The following is a 23,044-nucleotide window of genomic DNA, read 5'->3' as shown; positions in this document are numbered from 1 at the left end:
TTTTGGGAGAGCTATGTGTCAGTGTGTACATACTTACATAGGTAGTATCTTAAATATATATTTATTTCCTTGTGTTTGTTCCCTACATGTTTTCACAGAATTCTATTGGTGTTTAGAGTAATTTGAGTAGGGAAGGAATATTATCCAAGAATATAATTTCAGGAGAGTAAAAATGGCCTTCTCATATAAAGTCTGATAGTGAAGATCAAGAACCACCAAGCCAGATGGAGTGACTACATATCTCCTGTGTATAATTATGTGTATAATATTTCCTAAATGAACTTTTGGCAAAAGCATCCTGCAAACAGGATGAGGCTAGAGTATAATTACTCTTTTTTCCCTACCAAAGGAAAAAGTTCATGTACTTTAAAAATCCATCAATAAGTTGATATCTTCTTACGAAAATTAAGGAACTAACCAAGAGTCTCCACTAAATAAATGGTTAACCTTCCTTCATGCAGGTGATTTGAGGAAGCAACTAAAGGAAGGGTGAACATTTTCTTAGGAAATGACTCTGAGTACAACCAACACTAAGAAATTTCAATGATCAATACAGAACACAAGGCTGGGCATGGTGGCACATGCCTGTAATCCCAGCGGCTCAGGAGGCTGAGGCAGGAGGATTTTGAGTTCAAAGCCAGCCTCAGCAATTTAGCAAGATGTTAAGCAACTCAGTGAGACCCTGTCTGTAATAAAATACAAAACAGGGGTAGGGATGTGGCTCAGTGGTCGAGAGTGCTCCTAAATTAAATCCTGGTACCCGCCCCCTACCCTCCCAAAAAGAACACAATTGTAAAGATTTTTGTTTAGAAATATTTAAAAATGGAGTCACTGCTCACTTTCTATGGCAAAGGAAAGAAATCTCAGTTATACACTATGAATTACAAAACGGGTGGTGATGGGGTTTTCTGAACATTCAAGAGAAAAAACTGTAAGAAGTGCAAAATCCACCCCTCAATTAAGTAGGTAGTTTGACCCACTGTTTCGATTTTCTGGATACCAGCCACTTCTACTTTGGAGGATGTCAGTCAGAGAAGGACTGATTATTGTCCCACTTATGACAATAACATCATTATCAGGGGCAAAAAAGCAACACTTCTCTTTTGATTCCCTCTGCTAGTAAGGTAATGGGGACGGATGGTGCAGAGGATTAGGAGGACAGTGGAGGAAAGAAGGGCAACAAATCCAGCTCATTCAAATAGAGTTTTACAGACTGAAGACTAGCTTAAAAACACAGAGGGACCACAATCATGCTGTTACAGTATTTGGAGACTCTTGCGATGTCATCAGCACGCGTTCTTTGTACATAAGAGCTCAGCACCTTGGCCCTTGGGTTCCTTAATTCAGAATTGGTGCTGAAAAATATATAAATGGTGCAAGCATATTGTTCAAACATATTTTGTTTTCATTAGGCAACTGAGTTTAATAATATCCTGAAAAACAATGCCTGAAATGTATTACTCAACTAATTTTTGATATTTAACTGCTGGCACCTTCAAACCCCACCTGTCCTGTTTCCTTGCTTGTTCCACAACTGGGCAAAAATCTAAGAAAGCTCAAGAGCTCCTTTCCAACCACCAGAGCCTGCAGAGAGAATCTTGTCTCAGTCCCACCTCTAGTAAAAGCCAAAACCACTCACCCCACCTTTCCTTCCTCTCTCAAGCCATTTTTTGTGCTGGCTTCTGAGCCACCCTGCTCTCTGCAGAAAGCCTCATGACGTTATGGCATTTTTCATCCCCTGTTGGAATGTGTGTGGCATTATCAATCTCAACATTGAATCAAATTTGGAGGCTGGGGGTGGGGAATCCTTTTTCTACAGAGTGACTGTAAGACAATGAAAAAATACCAAATTGCAAATTATTAGAGAAAAACAAAAATATATTTTCTAAAAAAAAATCAACATATCAGCTTTATTACTGGACAAGAGTGTGATCTCAGAAATGTGGCTACAGTGACACTTGCTCACTCAGAGACTTTTTAGACATTAATTTGCTGAACAAATGGCCTTACAATCTTCATGTATAAACTATGCTCTAAGTACAGTCTGACCAGACAGCACACACTTATTTAATAAGGGAAAAGACTGGTGTGAAACAGAGACCATCAGTTAGAGCTGACCCTGCTCTACAGGGAAGAACCCCTCCTGCAGGACTTCACTCTGTCTGAAACAGTTATTCTCTTTTAGTAAAGAGCAGACAGGAGCAGGCCCAGCAAAGTCGCTGTTATTCTTAGCTGAGGAAAGTCTGCTGCTAGAGGTCGGCTTCTAAAAAGCTCAGTTTTTTTCATGATAAATGGTTAGGTCTCCAACCTAACTTTTGAAACACCAAACCATGTCGAGGATGATTATTTTACTTGACATCTTGAGAAGCCATAAAAATTCCACTTGGAATAAGCGTCCAAGAGCCACAGGCACAGTTCTTGTCTGTTAAGTGGGTCAACATGTTCCAAGAAACCAAGACCTGGAACACGTGATGAATTTACCTTAAATTGAAAAGCAGATTAATCTGCTTGTTTGCTTCAACAATGCATGAATAAAAGAGAAAAATCTTCCTAAATGCAAATAACATAGAGTTTTAGAAGATTCCAGAAAGCAAAAAAGTCACTGATGGAATTTGAGTGACCCACTTTGACCTTCTGTGTCTAAGTCCAGTTGTGGACTTTGGCAAAACTCTAACTAAGGAGAGGAGAATAAGACTGCTTTATGCAAAATTTAAAAAATATTCTTCCTTAGATGTGGATTTCAGATTGTGCCCTCCATTGTCTGCTACACAGTGAAGGTGGTTTGGGGGCATTAAACTCACCAGGCTTCTGTAAGCACTGCTGGGTAAAGAGAGGATTCTAGAGTTAAAATATTTAAACCACTGAATTGTCTTAACACTGCTCCCAAGAGAAGCATTTTAGAAAAAATTCTCCTGCATTTGTTCCATGTACTACCATTTAGTTCAACCAGGTTATGTTTATAGTAAATACGATGGAGACTTTTTCCATATAAAGTGACAAATCTACCCCTAAAGGGATGGTCCATGTGAAAGCAGTTCCAATTAAGATTCCTGTCACTCTCTTGCCTTGCCTAATGTTCAGGTCTCCAGAGGAAAGTACTCTGTTGTGGAGAATACATTTGCAATCAAAATGCTATGCTACAGTGCATAACTTATCGGGGATATGTATTCCTGTGAACCTATGAGGGAGTCAAAAAATCAGAAGGAAAAACTTCAGTGTATAATAGCATGGAAATTAGGGGGGAAATTCCTTTAGTTTTCAATTCCTATCTGTGTGAATAGTTTGACATGATTGTAATTATAGCTACAAAGAATTTTTTTCACCCAACAGTGTGATACTAGCTTTCCAAAATGTTTTAAAATATGAATAGAAATGGTTACATAATATTTACTTGTGAAGATTGTGCCAGAGCATTCTCCCGGTCAGAGAAGGGTAGTTAGGATGGGCACTCCCAAAGAGCTGGGTTCTACCATGATGCTGAGAATTCAAGGGCTTGAGTTCTCGGCTTATGAAGAGAAAAGCAAGGGAATATGAATACCAAAGAACTTGTCTTCATCAGATGCCAACATAGCTGGTTCATGGCTGATAAAGTTAGTAGCATCTCAAAGTGGGAAATTCTGAAGGAGACAATAAACATCACTACCATTTGATGAACAGTTTATCTTCTTCCTAGATTTCTGGAATCTCTCCATCAGGCTTCAAGGGATGGAACAGGAGGAGGAGAATTCTCTGGAAAGTAAAAGGAGGCTAGCTAGGTTTAAACTCTTGTTCTACTATATGTACAGACTTTTAAAAAGATGCTTGGCATAGGGTCTATCTTCTTTAACAGCTTCGTGACCAGAGGGCTAAACAATAAACTTCACTGTGGTTCATCTTATTTGCTTCCATTTTGGTACTAAGTTACTCAAATTCCTAGAGGCTTATTCTGAGGCCTTTGGGATTAGAAGTCCTTTCAAATTCCAAGTATGGCTCTTTGCTTAATAAAAATGATTCCATATAATCTGTTCCTCACTGTCTGGTTGGGTTTTTCTTAATCAATACCTATTTGCTCTTGGGTGGCTAATCTCTTGTATAGTTTGGAATGAGATTCCTCATCCCAGCCAACATCTCCATCAGAATTCCTCTGCTCTTCTTCCTCGTGTTTCTTCTACTCAAGACTCTTTAATATAAATGCATTCTTGGCCAGTGTTGAAAAGTAAGAAGAATAAGGGAGGCCAGGGTAACAGAATGAGTCCTCTTATCCACCAGGGTAAGTGGGAGTTTATATTTTCTTAGATTCATTTTTTTCTCCCTAAAGCAGATCTGCCCAGTGACACATCGCTTCATTTGCTTCTGATCTTGTTCCTAAAACAGGGCAGTGGAACAGATAGAGCCTGGTCCTATTGCCCTCCATGGCTGATTCTACTATAATCATGGCAATTGTGCATGGCTTTGCAAGGACACTCACAAAGGCTGCAATGAATCCTGAGCTCTGCTTAAGTAATGCTATGAGCAGGTGTACCCAGAGGACTGGCACATCTCTAACAAGTGCAAAGACACTGTATGTTTGTGCAACCCCATGTTTGCTCATCAATAGGTAATGTGCATGCACTTTCAGAGGAAAAAGTTCACCTTTTCTTTAAAATTTCTTGGATGAAATCTGTAGGGCAATTTTAAGAAGGCTATACTTTAGAGCTGTGTGTAGGAGGAACATGCACACATCATTACACTTAGCAGTATTCATTCATCACTCCTACTCTGTATTTCCAACTCTTCCCCAAGACAGCAATGATTTTCAGTCACTTAAAATACTTACATTTTATACTATGCTTACTATAACTGACTAACATGTAATCAACTCTCAGGAAAAATATCTAAAGGTAGATAAATTCAATGTTAACCCTGCATTTTTTACAAATCTATATACATATCATGGCTAAAGACCATTTATCAGCAAATGTCCACAATGGTAAATAACAATTAAGCAATTGAAGAACTGTGCTTTCATTCATGCTTCTGTATTTCAAATTCTTTGCTTAATGTTAATTTCAGTTCCATAGTAAGAGAAAGCAGCTGTTCACATCTCCCCAGTATACTACAATACCATTGTTTTGCTATCATCTATGTCTCACTCTCAGAGGGAAAATGGATTTATTATAAAGTCATGTTGATGCATGAGAAGCCAAACTTCCTTGGATGTTGTTTAGGAAAGACTTATCATTTTCCATTATGCAGCACAGTGATCACACAGAGGATACAGCACAACTCCAAGTCCTCATGGACCAAGGGTTGGAAAGCATAGCTTACATGTAGAAGAAGCTATCAAAATGGTCACTCTCTAAAATCTCCAAATATTTCTGTGTCTCCTTCAACAAAGCACAGCAAACATGACTCAATTTTTCCTTAATGACATTGGACATTTAAAAGAGACAACAGATTTGAAATTAGGAGGACTGAGTTCCACTAACTGGATGAAAATGCACAGGGAATGCCTTTGATTTATGGGTGAGCAGCACAATTCACAATAGCTAGACTGTGGAACCAACCTAGATGCCTTTTAATAGATGAATGGATAAAAAAATGTGACATTTATACACAATGGAATATTACTCAGCACTAAAAAATAACAAAATCATGGCATTTGCCGGGAAATGGATGGCATTAGAGCAGATTATGCTAAGTGATGTTAGCCAATCCCTAAAAAACAAATGCCAAATGTCTTCTTTGATATAAGGGAGGCAACTCAAAACAGAGCAGGGAGGAAGAGCATGAGAAGAAGATTACAATTAAACAGGGACGAGAGGTGGGAGGGAATGGGAGGGAGAAGGGGAATTGTACGGAAGATGGAAGGAGACCCTCATTGTTATACAAAATTACATATAAGATGGTGTGAGAGGGAAGAAAAAAAGAGAGAGAAATGTATCACAGTAGATTGGGTAGAGAGAGGTGATGGGAGGGGAGGGGAGGGGAGGGGGGATAGAAAGGGCAGCAGAATACAACAGACATTAGTACTGCTGTATGTATAAACGTGACTGTATAATCAATGTTATCCTGCAATCTGTACACGTAGAAAAATAAGAATTCATACCCCATTTGAATCAAATGTATGATATGTCAAGATCATTGTATTGTCTTGAGCAACTAATAAAAAAATGGGTAAAAAAAAAAAAAGAAAATGCACAGGGAGAATTATCTTAATCAATTCACTGAACTTCCCTAGGTGTCCGGAGTGGTGAATGGATTATGGTCCTTGAACTGCCTGGAGATAGAGGTGATATCTCTCTTGAGAATTTCTCAGTGCAAAGGCGCTGATTGAAGATTGCCCAGTTGCTATGGTGACACTCTGTTCAAAAGGGAGTTCTGTGCCAGCCACAGAATTTATCAGTTCTTAACTTCAGGTTCAAATGCCCTGCCGGGGAGTAGAGTTATGTGCATAGCTGATAATTATATCTGGGCTGCAAAAAAGTTTATCCTTCACTCTGAGTGCTTTGAAGAAACTTTCTCACAATAAATCCTTTTGATGTTTAAACCTATATAATAAATGTGCCGAGCTTGCTCATGGTCAGTCTTCCTTCATCACAGGTAGCTGAACCACCAAGTCCCGGCCTTTTTTCTATTTGTGTGTTTGTCTTTTCTCCATCTCCTCATCCATGGCTCCAGTTAGTCCTAAATAAACTGTCATGAAGGTTGCAAAACCTGAGCTTTTTTTGTCTTTCAAATGGGATCACCATATTCCTCAGGACTGTTTCAAAAATTAAGCTGAGTAGCACCCACAAAGTGCATTGTGCTCTGGCTGTTTCAGAAAGTGTCCCATGAGATGTCAGTCCTCCTCCTGTCCTGTCTGGACACAAGCTGAATAGCTGGGTACTGTGGTGTGCTGTAGGCTTGGCACCACTTAGTGAATACACTCAGAAATGGGACTCTGGTCTCTGGAAAGAATAAAGGCAACTTTGGGTTTGGCACTAGGTCTTGCTTTTCTTTTTTCTTTTTTTTTTTTCTCCTAAAGGCACAATACTTGTCACCCATGTATTTTCTTCCTATTTGGCTTTCCATTCCATTCAAAGTGAAATTTGATTGTATAAGGCAAAAGACTGCTGGGGAATGGGATATGGCTGTCCTTCAAACTTCTCTCCTTTTTCTAAATAAATTTCTTGCCCTTTAGAAAATCGGTTCCCTTTCTGCTATCTTCAGTTCACATTTATGGCACAGGCTCTGTAGGTGTGTACACATATATGTACATATACACACATGCTGTCCCTTCTGAAGGAAACCACAAATCAATCAAGGCAAACAATAAGGCAGTAAATCTATCTGCATGTGTATTTTAACCTAAACATACTCACCTCCACAATCATGACACAGAGTAACTTCACCTTCCAAAAGTTCACTCATTCTACCCTTCATAGTCAAACTCCACTCCCATCCCAACCCCTCTTCTCTGACTAGTATGCTTTTTTTTCCACATTTTTGTGCACTTAGGCTTACTACTAATTTAAACTTACTTTACAATCTATAATCTCTAAGCTTAAACCATTTAGTTGTTAATGCAGCTAAGCAAGGAAGCTACTTATTTGAATGGTTTTATCAAAAACCAATATTTCTATTTCATTTTCACTGCCTACCAGTGGAGTATGAGCTATGAGTCATTAAGCTTAGTTGAGACACAGGCAGACACAGGTCTAACTGCAATTCAGGTGTTAAAAAAGAAATATACACAATAAATGATGTAAGACCTGACATATTTCTTGATATCTGTAAACCAAAAAGCATAGATACATTATTTACTCATCACTAGAAAAATGCCTGGCAACTCTATGAAAAATGACTGCCTTCCTTAATTTCTTAAAGCATGATTTTGGCTGGCTGACTCTGAATTAGTGATCTATCTCCCTTCTCTTCCTCTTTGTATATCCTACTTGATACTTGATTTCTTTTTACCTTCTATTATTTTTATTCCACATGCCACAGTTGCTTAAATTTTTCTATAACACATACCTTGAGTTTTATGAACTCCAGAAAGGCATCTGGACAGTATCATACATATTAATAAGTCTCTAAAGAAAATTCAGAGGAAAGGTGAACTCTCACACATATTAAGACCCAAATAGCAACTTCTCTTTGAAATTTTTCTGATGTCCCAAGTGACCATGTACTCCTTTCCCCCACTGTGTTTTGCCTTCTGCTTCTCCCATAACTCCCAACTCAAGGAGGAGGTACAATTATGTATTTGCCTCTCTCTCCCCCACAGGATATGAGCCTGTCAAAAGAAGAGGTCCCGTTTTTAGCACTAGAAGACATTGAACCCAAGTTGGATGAAAAGAAATTAAAGCATAACAGTTTATAAAGTAAGATAAGCATGGAACCTGTACCTGGATTGATTTATTTAACTAGTCCTCAAATGTAAATGGATGTCCTTGCAATCCTCTGGACATCCCTGAAAATCCTATAACTATTTTAGTGATGAACAAATTAGGATTTGTAACTATCATGTTCTAACCAAAATGCCTTAGACCTTGACTCTGAGAGTAGAGGAGGGGATACCAAGATGCTGGACACAGCATCTGAGACTTTAAAATAATTTTGTTTTGTTTTTTTCTTTTGCAGTGCTGGGGATCAAACACAGGGCCTGGTGCATGGCAGGCTAACATTTTACCACTGACTCCAGCACTATTTTCTTCTTGTTAAGGCAATACAGACACGATTAAGTCACTGAGCTTGAATGCTAATCCATGCTATAAAGCATATTCTTTTCCTTATGATGGTCCTTTAGGATAGCTTAAAAATTATTAACAGTGAGCATGGAGTAAAGTTAAAATATATTTTCCTTGTTTCGTATTAAAACGCAAATTACTCTACTTACCTTTACATCACTTCAATTATAAAATTAAGCAGATAATGAGACATTTTAATATCAAAATGAGTAACAAGAAATATAACTAAATCTCATACCTCCAGGATAATCTCCTCTGGTTAGGTGGAGTTAAAATGTAAAGCCTCTTGGGTCACATTTGGTGCCATACCTGTCCTGTGTATGCAAACTCCAGAGCCTGTTTCAAACCAAGGCTGGTCACACCGTGTAAATTCACCTCGTCAGCTCCACTTTCCACCATGCAAAGACTGAACATTGCCTGAGGTGAGAAAGAAAGAGAGAACAATTCTGGTACATAAAAAGCAAGGAGGCAAGACAATGTCTTCAAGAGACTAGAAAAATGTTTTGCAAGTTAAAGATAGGTTCTGATTTCAGACCGATTTCTATACAGCTTCATTCATACAAGCTACTGCAAATCATTATGATATCTAAGAGTTATGGTAACAACGCACATGGTACTGCATTCCTCACATGCTCCCTCTCATCAGAGATGACTCTATTTGGGTTCACTGAACTCATTCTCTCCACCCTAGGATCTGCAGCTACCAACCAATGTGCAGTAATCCTGAACATTCAGGCCAACTGGACATGAAAAGTCACACTTTCATCTCCTGTCTTTTGCATTTATGATCTGACAATCCCACTTATGGTATATATCATATGTATCATTTAGCCTTATCCATTTTTTCTCTTTTTTCAGTTTCAGTTACCAAGGATTAACCATAATTGGATAATATTAAATGGAAAATTCCAGAAATAAATAATGCATATGTTTAAAATTTTGTGCCATTCTGAATAGCATAATGAAATCTTGTACTATTCTACTCTGTCCCACACAGGACACAAATCATTCCTTTGTCTAGTATCTACATGTACATATACTATGCATGTGTTAGTCTCTTAGGAACCATTTTAGTTATCAAATTGACTGAAAGGGTATTAGAGTACTTGTGTTCAAGCAGCCCTTCTGTATTAACCTACCACTATGTCACAATGCCTATGCCACTCACTTCACTCTATCTCATCCCATAGGCATTGTGTCATCTTATGTCATCACAAATGATCAGTGCACAGTAAGATATGCTGAGAGAGATAACACATTCACATTACTTTTATTATGATATATTGCTATAATTGTTCTGTTTTATTATTATTTATTGTTTTTATCTTTTATTGTGCCTAATTTATAAATTAAACTTTATCATAGTTATATATAAACAGTAAAAAATAGAGTATATGTAGAATTTGGTCCTACCTGTGGATTCAGGTATCTACTAGAGTCCTGGAATATATTACCCACAGATAAGGTGGAACTAATTTATACCCAAATGAATGAAATCAGTATCCTAAACACGTATCTGTATACCCAAGTCCATTGCAGCATTATTCATTATAGCTAAGGTGTGGAAACAACCTAAGTATTCATCAGACAAGTGATTAAAGAGAATGTGGATAAAGAGAATACATACATGCTCATATGCACATAAAGAGAAATCCTTAAAAAAGAAGGAAATCACGCCATTTGCAACAACATGGGTGAACCTCGAGGATATTATATTAGTAAAATAAGCCAGACACAGAAAGACAAATACACATATATGGAATCTATAATAGTCAAACTCAGGTGCAGAGGGTAGAATAGGGCTTACCATAGGCTAGGAGGAAGAGGAAATGGGGAATGTCGCTCAAAAGGAGTAACGTGCCTGTTAATGCAAGATAAATAAGTTCTGGAGATCTAATGTACAGCAATGTCTTTATAGTTAACAATACTGCACTATATACTTAAAATTTGCTAAAAGTATACATTTTTCCACTACAAAAGAGAAGGAGAGAGGGAGAAAGAAAAGCGTAATTATATGAGGTGATGATTATGTTATTTAGCTTAATGTGATTATTTCACAATGTATACATATATGAAAACCCTGAGTTGCAAACTTGAAATATACGTGACATAAATATTTATATATAAATATATACACACACAATTTTTATTTGTTGATTATATGTGAGTAAAGCTGAAAAAAATCTTGGATTTGAAGTCACAGAATCCTCATTTGTGGTGGGTACAATAGCAGTATATTGCCTGATATGTCAAGTTCTTAGTTAATATATGTGTTTAGTAACATTGAAATGAAATGAAGTTTCTTTTATGTATTCCCTAGTTTAAGTAATTGATGCATTAGGAAAATATTAGAAATCAAGTGTGGTTATAGGTAAAAAATGCTAATAAGAAATCAACTTTAGAGAAGCCACCATCTTGGAGAGGAGAGCTGAAGTATCCACCACCACTCTCCGACAGATTGCATCAACAAAACAGGTGTGTGTCACTCAGTTCAGCCCCCATACATAGGGGGATTTCGCATAAAATCTCTCCTAGACTTTCAGGGGGAGGGAGTATCACAGTGAGCCTGCATAAAGACTAAAGGAGAACTAGAGGCACCTGACCTTCAACCCCCCCCTCACACCAGCAGCCAAAACAAAACCTGTCTAGCCAGCGCTGGGGGAGGGGCAAGCAGAAAAAATCAAAACCATAGAGTGCCGGGGATCCCAAAAGCCAACGGTGTGACCCCGGAGATCCAGGATGTCTGATTCGCGCGGCCTGCCCCGCAGCTACAGAAGGCGTGGCGCCGCAGAGAAGGGATTAACTAGTAAGCAGGGAGATAAGTGGCTGCGACACGGTGGTATCCCACCAGCCAAGCCCACACTGAACCCCGGGCTGAGTTCGGGATTGAAGACGGGGAAGGAAGCGGTACAGTCCCATCCCCCACAAGGGACACTCCACTAAGGCAACCAGCGGCCACCATCTTGGAGAGCTGAAGTATCCACTGCCACTCTCCGACAGATTGCAACAACAAAACAGGAGAAACCAAGACTAGCAGGAGAAACCAGGAGACTAGAGGCAAGGCCCTCGCGACTGGGCAGCTGTAAACTGCAGGCCCGCCGGCGACAGTTAACCCACTGCCCGCGTAACTGGGCGGTGGGAGAACACCCACCCGCTGGCGACTGATCACCTGCCCGCGGCCTGTGATACTGGGTGGCTGGAGACTGCCCGCCTGCCGCGACCGGGAGCTGAAACCACACAGAGACAGTCCAGTCACACCCCCCCATTAGGGCACCCCGGCAAGGAGACTGGGGCCCGTCATAGCAGAGTAGTGTCGTCACTGGAGCTCAGACGTCGGAATTCCTTCCCAGCGGAATCCATGTTAGCAGGCATAGTTTAACAACACAAAGGAGAGACATCAGAGTAATACAGAAACAAAACAAATCTATAGAAGAGAGCAGAAACACGACAATCAAATAGAGCTGGAAAGTAACGTGGACAACATGAGAAAACAAGGGAAAAAAGGAGTACAAACAATGCAAGACAACTCAATTCTACAGGAGGACATAGAAACATCAGAAACAGGGATAGGGAAAGAACTCAAGGCATACCTAACTCGAATGGAAAGGAATATTAGAGAAGACATGAGACAGCAAGTCCAAGAAATAAAAGTATATTTTGAAAATGAATTAAATAAACAAATTCAAATGGCAAAGAACGAGCTCTACCAGGAGATAGAGATCTTAAAAAAAAAATCAAACAATAATCCTAGAATTGCAGGAAACTATAAACCAAATTAAAAACTCAAACGAGAATATTACAAATAGACTTGATCAAGTAGAAGTAAGAACATCAGATAATGAAGACAAGGTTTATCAACTTGAAAAGAATATAGTCAACACAGAAAAGATGCTTAAATCCCACGAGCAATCTATTCAAGAGATATGGGATGTCATTAAAAAAACAAATCTGAGAGTCATAGGGATAGAAGAAGGTACAGAGATTCAAACCAAAGGGATGGACAGCATATTAAATGAAATAATTCTAGAAAACTTCCCAGAGATGAAAGATGGAATGGATTGCCAAATCCTGGAAGCCTACAGGACCCCAAACATTCAAAACCATAATAGACCAACTCCAAGACATATAATTATGAAGATAGCCAACGTACAGAACAAGGAGAGAATATTAAAAGCTACGAGAGAAAAGAGGCAGATTACATTCAGGGGTAAACCAATTAGGTTAACGACCGATTTCTCATCACAAACTTTGAAAGCGAGAAGATCCTGGAACAATGTATTTCAAATGCTGAAAAATAATGGATTCCAACCAAGAATACTATATCCAGCAAAATTGAGCTTCAAATTTGACAATGAAATTAAAATCTTTCACGATAAACAAAAGCTAAAAGAATTTGCAGCAAGAAAACCAGCTCTGCAAAGCATTTTGAACAAAACACTACAAGAAGAGGAATTGAAAAATAGTGCCCAAAACTAACAGCAGGAGGTATCTCAGTAAAGGGGGAGGAAAATAACCAAAAAGCAAAACTAGCCAAACTAAAATAAATAAATAAAGAAGCATGACTGGAAGTACAAATCATATCTCAATTGTAACCTTAAATGTTAATGGCCTAAACTCACCAATCAAGAGACATAGGCTAGTAACCTGGATAAAAAAAAACCAAATCCAACAATATGCTGCCTTCAGGAGACTCATATGATAGGAAAAGACATACACAGGCTGAAGGTAAAAGGTTGGGAAAAATCATACCACTCACATGGCCCTCGGAAGCAAGCAGGAGTGGCCATACTCATATCGAATAAAATCAACTTCAAACCTAAGTTAATCAAGAAGGATAAAGAAGGTCACTATATACTGTTAAAAGGAACCATCCACCAACAAGACATAACAATCATCAATTTGTATGCACCAAACAATGGAGCTGCAACGTTCATAAAACAAACTCTCCTCAAGTTCAAGAGTCAAATAGACCACAACACAATAATTATGGGTGACTTCAACACACCGCTCTCGCCATTAGACAGATCCTCTAGACAAAAGCTGAATAAAGAAACTATAGAACTCAACAGCACAATCAATAACCTAGACTTAACCGACATATATAGAATATATCAACCATCATCAAGTGGATACACGTTCTTCTCAGCAGCACATGGATCCTACTCAAAGATAGACCATATATTATGCCATAAGGCAACCCTTAGTAAATATAAAGGCGTGGAGATAATACCATGCACCATATCTGATCATAATGGAATGAAATTGGAAATCAATGATAAAAGAAGGAAGGAAAAATCCTACATCCCATGGAAAATGAACAATATTTTATTGAATGATCAATGGGTTATAGAAGACATAAAGGAGGAGATGAAAAAATTCTTAGAATCAAATGATAACACAGACACAACATACCGGAATCTATGGGACACAATGAAAGCAGTTTTAAGAGGGAAATTCATTTCTTGGAGTTCTTACCTCAAAAAAGAAAAAACCAACAAATAAATGAACTCATGCAACACCTCAAAAACCTAGAAAAGGAAGAGCAAAACAACAGCAAATGTAGTAGAAGACAAGAAATAATTAAAATTAGAGCAGAAATCAACGAAATTGAAACAAAAGAAACCATTGAAAAAATTGATAAAACTAAAAGTTGATTCTTTGAAAAAATAAATAAGATAGACAAGCCCTTAGCCATGCTAACGAAAAGGAGAGAGAACTCAAATTACTAACATACGGGATGAAAAAGGCAATATCACAACAGACACTACAGAAATACAGAAGATAATTAGAAAGTATTTTGAAACGCTGTATTCCAATAAAATAGAAGATAATGAAGATATCGATAAATTTCTTAAGGCATATGATTTGCCCAGATTGAGACAGGAAGACACACACAATTTAAACAGACCAATAACAAAAGAAGAAATAGAAGAAGCCATCAAAAGACTACCAACCAAGAAAAGCCCTGGACCAGATGGGTATACAGCGGAGTTCTACAAAACCTTCAAAGAAGAATTAATACCAATACTTTTCAAGCTATTTCAAGAAACAGAAAAAGAAGGAGCTCTTCCAAATTCATTCTATGAGGTCAACATCACTTTCATCCCAAAACCAGACAAAGATACTTCAAAGAAAGAAAACTACAGACCAATATCTCTAATGAACTTGGATGCAAAAATTCTCAATAAAATTCTGGCGAATCGAATACAAAAACATATCAGAAAACTTGTGCACCATGATCAAGTAGGATTCATTCCTGGGATGCAAGGATGGTTCAATATACAGAAATCAATAAATGCTATTCACCACATCAATAGACTTAAAGACAAGAACCACATGATCATCTCAATGGACGCAGAAAAAGCATTTGACAAAGTACAGCATCCCTTTATGTTCAAAACACTAGAAAAACTAGGGATAACAGGAACTTACCTCAACATTGTAAAAGCTATATATGCTAAACCTCAGGCTAGCATCATCCTAAACGGAGAAAAACTGAAGACATTCCCTCTAAAATCTGGAACAAGACAGGGATGCCCTCTATCACCACTTCTATTCAATTTAGTTCTCGAAGTACTAGCCAGAGCAATTAGACAGACAAAAGAAATTAAAGGCATAAAAATAGGAAAAGAAGAAATTAAACTATCGCTATTTGCGGATGACATGATAATATACCTAACAGACCCAAAAGAGTCTACAAAGAAGCTGCTAGAGTTAATAAATGAATTCAGCAAAGTGGCAGGTTATAAAATCAACACGCATAAATCAAAGGCATTCCTGTATATCAGCAACAAAACCTCTGAAATGGAAATAAGGAAAACCACTCCATTCACAATATCCTCAAAGAAAATAAGATACTTGGGAATCAACCTAACAAAAGAGGTGAAAGATTTATACAATGAAAACTACAGAACCCTAAAGAGAGAGATAGAAGAAGATCTCAGAAGATGGAAAAATGTACCCTGTTCATGGATAGGCAGAACTAACATCATCAAAATGGCGATATTACCCAAAGTTCTCTACAGGTTTAATGCGATGCCAATCAAAATCCCAACGGCATTTCTTATAGAAATAGACAAAGCAATCATGAAATTCATATGGAAAAACAAAAGACCCAGAATAGCAAAAGCAATTCTAAGCAGGAAGTGTGAATCTGGAGGTATAGCGATACCAGAGGTCAAACTGTACTACAAAGCAATAGTAACAAAAACAGCATGGTACTGGTACCAAAACAGGCAGGTGGACCAATGGTACAGAATAGAGGACACAGAGACTAATCCACAAAGTTACAACTATCTTATATTTGATAAAGGGGCTAAAAGCATGCAATGGAGGAAGGATAGCATCTTCAACAAATGGTGCTGGGAAAATTGGAAATCCATATGCAACAAAATGAAATTGAATCCCTTTCTCTTGCCATCCACAAAAATTAACTCCACATGGATCAGGGAGCTAGATATCAAATCAGAGACACTGTGTCTGATAGAAGAAAAAGTTGGCTACGATCTACATATTGTGGGGTCGGGCTCCAAATTCCTTAATAGGACACCCATAGTCCAAGAGTTAACAACAAGAATAAACAAATGGGACTTACTTAAACTAAAAAGTTTTTTCTCAGCAAGAGAAACAATAAAAGAGGTAAATAAAGAGCCTACATCCTGGGAACAAATTTTTACCCCCCACACCTCCGATAGAGCCCTAATATCCAGAATGTACAAAGAACTCAAAAAATTAAACAATAAGATAACAAATAACCCAATTAACAAATGGGCCAAGGACCTGAACAGACACTTCTCAGAGGAGGACATACAATCAATCAACAAGTACATGAAAAAATGCTCACCATCTCTAGCAATCAGAGAAATGCAAATCAAAACCACCCTAAGATACCATCTCACTCCAGTAAGATTGGCAGCCATTATGAAGTCAAACAACAATAAGTGTTGGCGGGGATGTGGGGAAAAGGGTACACTTGTACACTGCTGGTGGGGCTGCAAAATGGTGAGGCCAATTTGGAAAGCAGTATGGAGATTCCTGGGAAAGCTGGGAATGGATCCACCATTTGACCCAGCTATCGCACTTCTCAGACTATTCCCTGAGGACCTTAAAAAATCGCTCTATAGGGATACGGCTGCATCAATGATTATAGCGGCACAATTCACAATAGCTAGACTGTGGAACCAATCTAGATGCCCCTCAATAGATGAATGGATAAAAAAAATGTGGCATCTATACACAATGGAGTATTATGCAGCACTAAGAAATGACAAAATCATAGAATTTGCAGGGAAATGGATGGCATTAGAGCAGATTATGCTAAGCGAAGCTAGCCAAGCCCTAAAAAACAAATGCCAAATGTCTGCTTTGATATAAAGAGAACAACTAAGAACAGAACAGGAAGGAAGCGCATGAGGAAAAGACTACAGTAAACAAAGACGAATGGGGGGAGAGAAACGGAGAGAGAAGGGAAAGCACATGGAAATAGTAGGAGACCTTCAATGATACATAAAATTATAAGAGGTTATGAGGGGCAAGGGGGAGGGAAAAAAAGAGAGAGAATTGAACAACAGCAGGGGAGGTAGAGAGGGAAGATGGGAGGGGAGGGGATGGGAGGGGGGATAGTAGGGGATAGGAAAGGTAGCAGAATACAACAGTCACTAATATGGCATTATGTAAAAATATGAATATGTAACAGATGTGATTCTGCAATCTGTATTTGGGGTGAAAATGGGAGTTCAAAACAGGATTTGAGTCAAATGTATGAAAAATGATATATCATGAGCTATGTAATGCTTTAAATAATCAATAAAAAAAAGAAATCGACTTTAGAGTTTAAGAGATTCTGCTTTTGCATTTCTAGAAGAAATTCCAAAATGAACAAGCACAGATCACAACTTAAGAAAAATCTTCCAAATTGTTTAATTCTGAATTTGCTTCTAGACTTTTTATAACCATTTCAAAGGAAATTTCAGTTATTTTCAATGTCTGCTTTTTATTATATGGATGGCTAAGTTTTCAGTATTCACCACACTAATTTACTTTTTTTCAGATCTTCAAATTTATAATTGCATTGAATGCAGAGGCCAGCTGCTCTCCTTCCATCCATATGCAGAGCTGGACAGAAATGGCTCAGACTGCCCAAGAATTACCAGAGTTAATGAAATGGAAAAAATCCCTGAGATCAAAGGTTAAAAAATGGAGCAGACTACCAAGTGAGTTTTTAGGATTTCCTAGTATCTTTCAAAAGTAATCAGAGCAATACTGGCATAGAATACTGATCTTCAGAGGCTTGTGATATTGATGTAACCAGAGAAATACTGGCAAAGATTATTGATGATCAGAGGCATGTGAACTATGGAACTTGAAGCCTGGCTTAGTAAAGTTGAACAGAAGACTCAATTCCTTAAATAAGGTACAAGTATATTTGCACATGTTTATATAAGCAAGTGGGTAATTGTGTTCTATCAATATAATCAAACAACTTTTTTCTATAATTGTTGTATTATAGGGTATGATTGTGGGCAGGCAAAGAGATTATTATTTTATCCCATTTACATAAATTATTATTTGGATCATTGCAATGAACATACTTTATTTGTGTATTTCAAAACAACTGCTTTTTAAAAACTTTTTTCATTTTTAATATTCAGAACTGTGTAAGAAGACACATCTGATTCAGATCCTGGTTTTAAAATCTATTTGTCACTATGGACAATTTACCTTGAACATGTGACCTCTGGCTGATTTGTTAATTTCTCTGAACCTTGGCTCTCTTATTGTGAAATGGGGAGAATTACTAACTTCACAAGATTGTCTTAAGGTTTAGATACATGTCTCCCTTTGATCTATTTAAAATGAGAGCTGAGAAACAACACCCTCCATCCAACCACAACCCAAATTCATGTCTTTCAGATATTTTCCCAATGACAGTCCCACTCAAAACTCCCATCCCTAGCTGCAGGACTTTACTTTGCTGCATACTTCCTTTTGCTGAATACTCAGCCCAACCCTTACTTTTTATGATTGTTATGATTGTTATGACCACAATTGAACAAACTATTTACCTTCTTTATCACACACATGCAGAAGTAACCCAGTCTATCGGGTGGTATTAGACATTTTTTTTGGTCACTGTGACCATACCCTTACCTTATGAAATTACTCTACCCCCAAAATTGTCACCACCATTTCTATAAAAACAGAACTTCCATTTTAATATCACATCAGAAATTTAGTACTACAAATTTAAAGCTTATAATTTTTAAAAATTAGATAATTAGTTCATTTAGAGATAAAATATGTAATTATTAAATCAAGGTCAATGTCTTGGGTTGAATGCATGTACAAGGCACCTCAATTAGGAACACTTCATTGGATAAAGAAGAACCTGGCCATTTGGCACAGTGAAACACCAAGTTTCCTAGGCTACCCAGGCTTGAGAAACAATGTCTAGAGGACTACTAGCGCCCACAGGGGAGGACAAGGACAAAGCCTCCTTTGATAGCAAAAGCAGCGGTAACACCAATAGTGCTATATTTAAGCATCAAATTTCTTGAAAAGGTAAACTAACAGTTCCATGAAGGCAAATACTACATCTTATTTACTTGCTGTTACGTTCCAAACCTTAGCATCACATGCATGTTATAAATACTGGTGAGAGTGAATGAGCAAGCTAACATCCTCTTCAAAAACTCATCCACAGATGATGGCCTGCTGTTCTACAGAGTCATAAACAAAAATAATTAGTTCTTTATAGAAAAGCATTTCTGCATGTAGCGTATTTTAGATGTTGGAATATAAAAACCATAGTTAAATAGAGCATCTACCATAAGAAAATACTTCAGAAACAAGTGAGTTCAAAGCTTAGACATTTAGGAAATTAAAAAAGAGAAGAAGAAGAACATATGGCCATGTCTTCTATCAAGCCACAACATTCTGCCAAAGACTAGGATAAGGTTCTGCTTAGAAAAATGAAAGCTTAGCACAGACTCCTCTGGGTTCACACTGTTTTGTCTTTGGGGGAACCTTGGCCAGACTGAGATTTACAGTCATCACAGCTTACTCTTGGCTGATAATGTGCTGCCACCACCACAAATCTTTCTCATTGAAAATCCAATTTTTGAGAATACAATCCACTTTAAATGCTGACCAGAGATTTATGATGTAATTTCTCCTTTATTTCACAAAGAAATGACATAAAAGGATTCCTAAAATCACAGAACATGAATTAAGTTTTCTTGGGTTATGCTAGTTGTCAGGTAGTCACAAAATGAGCTACAACCCCATTTAAGTTGGTACATTAGGCCACAAAACTGACCAGTTGAGATTCTATTACCTCATCAATGATAAATAAAATGGCAGCTGAAAGATATTTTAGGTACTCAAAGTTGCTGAAATGTTTTTTTAACCTGGTAAGTTATATATAGCTTTGGTGTTAACACTGTATGTAGGCAAGATGTTCTGTGAATTCCATTTTATCAGGAATACAAACAACATTAGAGATAAATTACCTGGATTGTTTTGGGAGCATATTTCATTCTTATTTATTTATTGATTGATTGATTGATGCTGGGGATAACCCAGGGTCTCATGCATACTAGGCAAGAGCTCTACCACTGAGCCCAACCCTTATTTTTTATGATTGTTAAAGAGTTAAATGAAAGTAAACAGGCATACTTAAGGAAGTCATTGAAAAGAGCAATTTGCAATGACTTCAGCGGATCCATCCTTCCATGCTCAGTGTTATATAATTAGTGATGTTTACAATGGGCACCAAGGCATGACAGATTTGCACTAACTTCCAAATCAACAAACATTACGTTTTGCTCAATTTGGTGTTAATGGTGATTATAGTTTATTGCATTTGGTTATAGCTCACATACAGAATTGGTTGAAAATCTCAGTAAATGTAATCTCAGTTAACTGTAATAGCCATTTTCCCTTCTAGAAGGGAGAGAAATGTTTCTGACCACAACTGCAGTAGACTATTTACCTCCTTTATCACACGCATGCAGAAGCAACCCAGTGCAGCTGTGTTTTAGTCAGGGTTTTTTTTTTTTTTTTTTTTTTTTTTTTTTTGGTCACTGTGACCAAATATCTGACCAGAACAATTTGGAAGAAAAGAAGTTTATTTTGGCTCAGGGTTTCAGAGGTTTAGTCCATGGTCACTCACCACCATTGCTCTGGGCCTGAGATAAGGCAGAACACCATGGTGGAAGGGCATTGTGGAGGAAAACTTCTCAACTCATGACAAACAGAAAGAGAAAGAAAGTACAAGGAGTCAGAAATAAAATATATAATAATCCCCAAGCCCCATTTCCTCCAACCACATACCACCTACCTATATCTACCACACAGTAATACATTCAAATTATTAATCCATCAAATGGATTAATCCAGTGAATAGGTTATGACTCTCAATATCTGATCATTTCTTCTCCTGCATGAAACAAGAGCTTCTGGGGGGCACCTTGTGTCCAAACCAAAACAATCCGGGAGGGATAATGGCCTGACAGAGTAGGGATATTTGGTTAGTGGGGGGGGGTTTCCTCCTATATATTTATAACTGTTTTCATTGTTCCTCAAACAGTAGAGTAATATTCTCAGGGAAGAAAATATCATAGGACAAACTAAATTAGTAAAATTATATTATCATAAATAAAATTAGGCAATTAAACTTAGTATCACTAAAATACCAACTTCCCCTCACCTCAACTATATAAAGAAAAACCTACCTTATATGTTAAAAATCATGCTACAAATAAGATCTTTAAATATATTTAAAGATCTGCTTGTGTATTCAAAGGACTAGCAGCATTTCACAGCTTTGCTCTTGATACAGTTGTTTCCTAAATTAACTACACGGTGATGATGAGCCTTCGAAAAGGATAAGTACCATTATGGCTTTTCCTTTGTCTCTTTAGAATTCTCCTCCTCTTTGGTATGATCCACCACTCCTTGTAGAACTCTCTGCATATTTGAGTATTTAGAATGATGAGATACCCAATAAATTTGCCTATCGGGCTGTCTCTTGCTGGACAAGTATTAGTAAAACTTTCATAATATTGAATCATATTACCCTCTTGATAACTCTCTCCTCTGGTTCCTAGAAGAAGGTCATTAAGTTTATTCTCTTGTCTTCTCAACAACCCTTCAGATATCTGGTAACAGCTCTTAAATCTCCCACTGTAAAGAACATCAACTCCAAATTCTGAGTCAAAAATATTTGTGCAAAAAACCAAAGGTTGAAGGTTGAATGTTCTCTCTGATATGTGGAGGCCAACACACAACAAAGGGTGGGAGAGAATAGAAGTTCCATAGATTATAGAGGAATGAAATGAAGGGAGAGGATACAGGAATAGAAAGGACAGTGGAAAGATTCAGATGTAACTTTCCTATGTACACATATAAATACATCACAGTGAATCTCTGTATCATCAGTCTCTTGTGGTCTTGTACAACCACAAGACTGGGATCCTAATTAGAATAAGATGTATTCCAGGGCTGGGGATGTGGCTCAAGCGGTAGCGCGCTTGCCTGGCATGCGTGTGGCCCGGGTTCGATCCTCAGCACCACATACCAACAAAGATGTTGTGTCCGCCGAGAACTAAAAAATAAATATTAAAAATTCTCTCTCTCTCTCTCTCTCTAAAAAAAAAAAAAGATGTATTCCATGTTTGTATAAATAAGTCAAATTATAATCTACTGTCATGTATAACTAAAAAGAACAGAAATTTATGGGCTGGGGATGTGGCTCAAGAGGTAGCGCGCTCGCCTGGCATGCGTGCGGCCCGGGTTCAATCCTCAGCACCACATACCAACAAAGATGTTGTGTCCGCCGAGAACTAAAAAATAAATATTAAAAAAAAATTCTCTCACTCTCTCTCCTCTCTCACTCTCTCTTTGAAAAAAAAAATATTCTCTTTAAAAAAAAAGAACAGAAATTTTAAAAATTCAAAACAAATAAATAAATAAAATTATTAGTGTTTGAAGCCAATGCTAGAAATGCTATAATCTGAGCAGAAGGCTTGAGTCCAAATTTTAGTAAGGAAGAACTGGTCCCTAGATTCATGGGGTGGGGGCAAGTACTGCTTCTAAAATAAAGCTTATTTTAAAAAAGGTTCATAGTTTCAAATGCATGATCTCTGAAAAAGTAATTGTCCTATGTGCTTGGATGGTACCAATGACAAGAATCTTCAGGCAGATCCTTCACACCATCCCTTTTTCCCCAATTACTTTGGTTGATTTTCTTTGGTCCATTTCCTTCTTATCACATTTTCCTGAAGAGGAATTTCATGTGGCTGCCTGAAAGCTGCTTTTGACACAAATCACTTAAAACATCCCTATGAAATTAA

General features: G+C 37.7%; 1 protein-coding gene across 2 annotated transcripts in view; it reads right to left on the bottom strand.

The window, feature by feature from the left end:
- Window positions 1-23,044, bottom strand: part of KLHL32 (kelch like family member 32) — a 191,652-nt gene that overhangs the window by 89,846 nt on the left and 78,762 nt on the right. For both annotated transcript variants that reach the window (XM_081295657.1, XM_081295659.1), the window contains one exon: window positions 9,000-9,107. In XM_081295657.1, coding sequence (XP_081151783.1) covers window positions 9,000-9,107 — 108 coding nt within the window. The remainder of the gene's footprint in view (window positions 1-8,999; window positions 9,108-23,044) is intronic.

Source organism: Spermophilus citellus, assembly GCF_964194105.1.
Source record: "Spermophilus citellus genome assembly, chromosome: 5".
Classification (NCBI taxonomy): domain Eukaryota; kingdom Metazoa; phylum Chordata; class Mammalia; order Rodentia; family Sciuridae; genus Spermophilus; species Spermophilus citellus.
Note: the sequence above shows the minus strand (reverse complement) of the source record. Positions and strands in the feature narration are given on the sequence as shown.